Genomic DNA, 6,000 nt, shown 5'->3' on the forward strand with positions numbered 1-6,000 from the left:
TTTTCATAATTGTAGGTAACTTGGTGCTAAAAAGCAGTGAACATACTGACTGTGTCCTCTTCCCACAGTAAGGAAAGGAAGCTAATGAAATATGGTGAAAAGTGTTTTGCTCTGTAATGGAGTCTGAATCAGTGTAGAGGACTTCTCCTTTTCTGCGTTCTTAGTTCATCTGTCGTCCTCTGCAACAGCTACAAAACCGTTCCCTTTTTTTCTGCAGAATCTTCATCCTTCCGTGTATAGCACAGACAAAATAATGGACAGCTAATCCTTTCATTTGGTCTTTAAAAATTGATCTCTCTCTCCAAGATAATTGATATGTAGCAGCCTCTCCTTCAGTGCCAGAAGAGGCTTACTTCTGAATCATGAGTTAAGATAACGCAGAATTTTCAAAGGTCAGCAATATCCATGAGGATATTTCCTAACTTTTTCCCTCAAATTAACCAGGTATGGCCATGGGATGCTTTTCAAAGGTTTTTCAAAGTTTCCTATTCTCTGTAAATTATTTCATAAAAGAGCTAGGAGCGGTCACCTAAAATAGCATTGATTTGTATGTCTTCAGGGTCTGTAAATAGTAACTGTGACAGTACCTGCAAAAGTGCAGCAGCATTTTGTAGAAATTTGGTTCAGAACCATAGAGAGGATGCTGACAACTCTAGATAAATGGGACACCTTTATAAGCCAGTGTCCCACATGGGTGATGAGTACACAGTTATCTGGTTTCCAAAGGCTTCAAAATGGAAAACTGCTTTTCACTTGATAGAAAGATCAGGCTGATGTAGTGTTGAAATGAGAATATGCCTAAAGTGAATATAGGGGACTTGTAAGATTATAGTAGGAGCTAGAAAGTGATTTAAAAGAGCCTGATACATGATCACGAAGGTCTGTTTCAATTCCAGGTAACGGACATTTCCTTTCTTTCCCAAAATCCCTTACCATTTTGATTTCCAGTCTTCTTCTCCTTGTTTAAAGGGAAGCATTGCCAAGTGCTGCACTCTTCTTACTGGACTGGGGATTTCTTGTTGCTGATAAAGTGCAATTAAGGAAGTTAGGGAATTATATGGGGGAAGGCACTGCTTAATAACGAGGCCTTGCTATACAGCAAGTTGTTATTTCCCCTAGTATGGACTATTAAGACTGATATGCTTTTATGACTCGAGTGATTTTTAAGACAAAGCTGCCTAAAATTTTCTCCGTAGGGAAAATTGACTGGCATCGCTGTTGTAGAAGAGGCTCTGTTACATGCCTGCTCTCTTCCAGAAGGTCACACTGGGTGGCTGCAAGAAGAATTTATTCCAGATAGATTACACAGATGAGTGGAGCAATTCTGAAATGAAGTAACTTCAGGATAAACTATCCTGAGCTTCCCAAACAGCAGTACCAATTGCTTTTCCTGGCTAGGAAAAGCCAAGACTGTCCTGAACTAGGCAATGTTCCCAACAGTTTTTTACATAACGAATTAATTTGTACACTCTGCTTTTGATTCAAAGATGGCAGTTGCAAAAAGAACCTGGAATTCTTTTAATATGCTCAATAAAACTTGCATACCAGGGTTTTTTGTTATTATTTTTACAGGTGGATTTATCTAAATGACCAGAACCTATGTATCCCAACTAGTTCTTCCTTCGTGTATGGAGCTGTGCCCATTGGAGCCAGCATATATGTGATTGGAGATCTCGATACAGGTCAGAATTAGAACTGATAACCTCCTGCTGCTTGTCTTCCAGTCTTTTAAATATGTGGCACTAATGAGACCAAATTTTTTTAGAATAAAAGGCTGGGACTGTGTTCTGTTCAGTTACTGTTGTCTTCAGGGGAATTATGGTGGACCTACAGAAATGTACAGGTTGGTTTCGTACATTGTAGCTCTTCAGAAACAAATTCAGTGGTATAAGCATTTGGTTGATTAGCAGTTTGAAGACCAGAAGAGATCAAGACTAAGAGTATGGTACTGCATTTGTCTAAATATAAGAAAAAATGTTAGTGCCTGAGGTTGTTTCTCCCATCTTTGCAGCAGTAAGCAGGTGATTCTGCAGTTTGGGGACACCGTCCAGCAGTTCATATGGATGTGATAGTGGGTCTTGGCTCTAAATCCCAACCGAATAAATGTGTACTAACAAACATATTCAATACTCAGCTTTCAGCATTTGGCCACGTACTGTAAAAAAACATTTGGAAGACTACATGCTTTCATGGCCCTGCGTACATATATGAGTGTGTAACAGGGCTTTCCACAAAATATGAAAGAGTAAAATTGCAAATGTGGTGGGTTTAAGTAGATAAGAAATGTCATAGTAGTCTCCTTTTGACAGTAATTTCATCCATACATGATTTGTGTTTCTGTGCATGCTCTTGTTCACATATTTGCCTTATTAGACGTGAAATATGGTGATAGCTACAGTATGTTTTAAAGCATTTTATCTTTCTTTGTGCATGTGTGAATTCAGGTACAAATTATGACTATGTTAGAGAATTTAAAAGAAGCACGGGAACCTGGCAGCGCACTAAACCACTATTTCCATCGGACCTTCGCCGTACCGGCTGTGCAGCTTTGCGGATCGCAAACTGCAAGCTCTTTCGACTGCAGCTTCAACAAGGATTATTCCGCATTCGCGTACCTTCTCCGTGATCCGTATGCTGACAGTGGAGGAGACTGGAAGAATTCTGCGCAGTCCACCATAATATAGCTCTATATAAAGGAAAAGCTGAGAAATTACAGCTGAAACTTACACTGTATGCTGTGCTTTGGTATGGTAACTGTTTTTGTTTTAAATGCTTAAAAAGCTTGAGTCTCAGTTCTTGTTTCGGGAACAAATAACTTAAGTATACATTAAAAAGAAGAGAGGGGGGAAATAAAAGGGGGGATCAAGGAAACACCTTCAGTCGTAACCATTTGGAGTTTAAACCGTGTCATTGAAGGAGGTTTTTTGTGTCTGAAACTGGTGGGAATTGGTGAACTGGTAAACTTAGGCGAAGTTTATTGAAAAGCAAAAAAGATTTAAGATGCGTTTCCCCTGAGGGGAACCGATAAGAATAAAAGTGCTATCTTGGACTGGATAGCTATAATACACAGAAGCTATATGATAACCAACCTCCCTGGTATACTGCAAAGACTGCTGTTTGACCGTAATGCCGTAGGAGATGTTGGTTGTTGCACCTTTTATTTCTAGTCCTTCCTCAAAAGTTAAGGTCTGTGCCTAAAAATGGTGGAGGTGTGTACATATGGTTTTTCATTCATTTGCAATGTTTTCATTCCTACAAATATTTTTAATATATTTAAAATGGACTAATCTGAAATGGATACAGTATACTACAGAGAAGTAAACTGTTTTTTCTATGCTGTCATTTGAATAGCCTGATAAACTGGTGTACAGATGGGTGGTGTGCATTTCTGTGTGGGCTTTGGTGGCTGTTTCCTTGAAGTAAAAAGGGAAACGGTGTTTGGAACAGTTAATGACTGCTGCTTTTGGTAAAAGACAACAAAACTTGACAAATTAAAGAAAATAGGTTGTGTTCCTTTTTACTTCAGATTGCTTGCACACTAAGAATGGTTTTTATAGGAGGGTGCATTTTATCTCTGTTAGAACAAAGGTGAAATATGATAAGGATATATTTGTTTTGCAGAAAACATGATTTTTTGGACTAAGAGTTAAGGAAAATTTGTATAGCGACTTTAAATTGGGATCAAAAGTTGGTTTACTAATGATTTCCGTGCTAAGGTACAGTCTTGTTTATTGCTGTCTGACTTTGAAAGCTGGGTTTTATGGCGTGGTTATAGTGAAGAATTTAGTATCTTGCATTTTATTTCTTACCAAGTCTTGTTCACATCCGTAGCGATATTTAATTGACTTTTGTTCGTAGTCAAGATCAGCTGGTAGAACACTTTTACCTCAATTTTTGATTTCATTATTGTTGTGATGGGTGGGACGTAAGCTGTATTTATTTAAAAGGAATACAGTGAGAGAGATGGAAATAGAAATAAGACCTCCTGCCCTTCAGAAAAAGAGACTTTGTATAACCAGTATTATAACTACATACAACACTTTCCACTCTGCAACTCTGTGGACCTCAGACAAGCCAATCTCTGCCCTCAGTTGTGTTAGTATAAACCTTCGTCATCTTTACCGAATCATCTTCGATATGCTGAAATACAATCCCAAACTAGTACAGGATAGTTATATTTCACTAAATATTTCTTGAAGAGACATTCTGAAACTTACTTCTGCTCAGTCCTTCCATAGCACTGATGTGTGGTTGGAATTACTCTCGATTCTGAGCAAAGAAGGTAGGGAAAAAAAAGAGGGCAGCAGCCAATCCATTGACCATTATTTATTTTTTTTTTTATTTTGTACAATGCTGAAGTGCTGCAAAACTTGAACTATATACATCAGTTTTCTGACCTATATTAGTTGGCATATTAAAAAGTTTATATATTTATGCATTGTGGTAAACTTGGTGTTTGTATATATATATATGTCTTCAGATTTTAAATTTATATATAATGCTTTACTACAGAAATGTGAACCACTATTTCCTTCCTTGGCTGTCTTGTGAAATAAATCAAGTGCTGTTAGTTTATCTGTAAAACTTCCCTTTTTTGAAAATCTTACATCGTTCAATTTTTTTTCTTAGACAAAGTGCCAAGATCCCATATTCAAAAGTGATGAATGTTCCTAAGTATCTATTTCACTTTTGAGCTCAGTTTTCTAAGTGGCTTAGAAAACTTTCAAAAATGTTATTCGGAATATTGCAGGCTGCTATCTCTTGAGTCCCTGTAGCTTCCCAGTACACTTGAGGGCATTCAGCATTCAGAAAACCTAAGTAATAAATGCACGTAAAATCCAAATCATATATACTCTAGCAGTGTTTTGCAGTTAAAGTTATTGAACCAAATGTTTACACTTAAAGTAGGATTAACAGTAGGTATTACTACTTTTTTTTTAAACAGAAATAAAACGAACAAATCTGCTGGTAATTGGAGTGTGTTGCAAATGCAGTCGGTGAGATTTGACCAAGAAGTTTAAGCCTCTTCACCTGAAACAGTTTACAAACTTAATTTCTTAGCACGCATGTGCTCCTGTCACTTTCTGTGTGGTTGGCAGCCAGGAACCAAGTCTCTAGAGATATTGTCTCCTGGAGTTCCGGGTGCCTGCTCACGCCAAAGATTTAAGCACTCCCGAGATCTCAAAACTGGCTTCCTTGGCCTTGCTTCAAGGTGATGGGGATCATTCCCCATCTGCATTGTCTGTGGGGCCAATGCAGGAGATGTTCTAGCCTCTCTGTATGTGTAGGAGGGAAGGGATGCATCTTTTGGGGTCTGACTTGTGTCTGTCTGTCTGTTCAGTTCTGACCTGCAAGCCCGGTGATGAGTGCATCTCTTGGGATGTGCAATAACCAGGTTTGATTGCCTCCCAGTCTGGAGCAAGGCTTGGAAGCCAAGGCCCTCCTTCTGCAGCGAGAGCCTTATTGTACAGGTGATGGTGTATGAGAGGGATAGCTGACCTCTGACTTTTCTTGGGAAGGAGATGGTCGACTTCAGTAGAGGAGGGAGGCTTTGGTACCAGGGGTGCTGAGTGGAGGGAGTTTACCAGTTTCCTGAGCGCGTTGAATGTGCAACGTCTGTATTGTTGAAGAGTGTCGCCGACTTGGTGCCCACCACACCTTGGACTGGGGCTGGGTCCTTGGGTGCAGGTCTCGGGTGGTTGTATCTTGAGTCAGGCTCAGCACAATCCCAAATGAGGACTGGCTGGGTCATGTTGCAAGCTTGAGTGACTTCGGCCTCTGTGTCCTTTCCTTCCCCCTGCTGTAGAATTGGACAAACCCCAGACATTGTAATCAGAAAATCACCAAATACGGGGTAGGGATTATGGAAGATGGGAGTAGTGGTGGCTTTTTTTTTCCCCTCACTCCACCTCTTACCACAATTCCCCCCCAAAAAGTTTCCTCTTCCTTTTTCCATGTGCCACAGGTTATTTTTGGAAAAACTCTGGAATTGCTCATTTA

General features: G+C 39.5%; 1 protein-coding gene across 2 annotated transcripts in view; it reads left to right on the plus strand.

Moving 5' to 3' along the window:
* Window positions 1–5,607, plus strand: part of GAN (gigaxonin) — a 31,395-nt gene extending 25,788 nt beyond the window's left edge. Inside the window, exons 10-11 of one of the 2 annotated variants that reach the window (XM_075510888.1) lie at window positions 1,573–1,682; window positions 2,445–5,607. In XM_075510888.1, the coding sequence (XP_075367003.1) occupies window positions 1,573–1,682; window positions 2,445–2,626 (292 nt within the window). In that variant the 3' untranslated portion in view covers window positions 2,627–5,607. Of the gene's footprint in view, window positions 1–217; window positions 292–1,572; window positions 1,683–2,444 lie in introns of those variants that run through there. The other variant, XM_075510889.1, reaches the window with a different exon arrangement.
* The last annotated feature ends 393 nt before the right edge of the window (window positions 5,608–6,000 follow it).

The sequence above is a fragment of the Mycteria americana genome, chromosome 8 (assembly GCF_035582795.1).
Source record: "Mycteria americana isolate JAX WOST 10 ecotype Jacksonville Zoo and Gardens chromosome 8, USCA_MyAme_1.0, whole genome shotgun sequence".
Lineage (NCBI taxonomy): Eukaryota > Metazoa > Chordata > Aves > Ciconiiformes > Ciconiidae > Mycteria > Mycteria americana.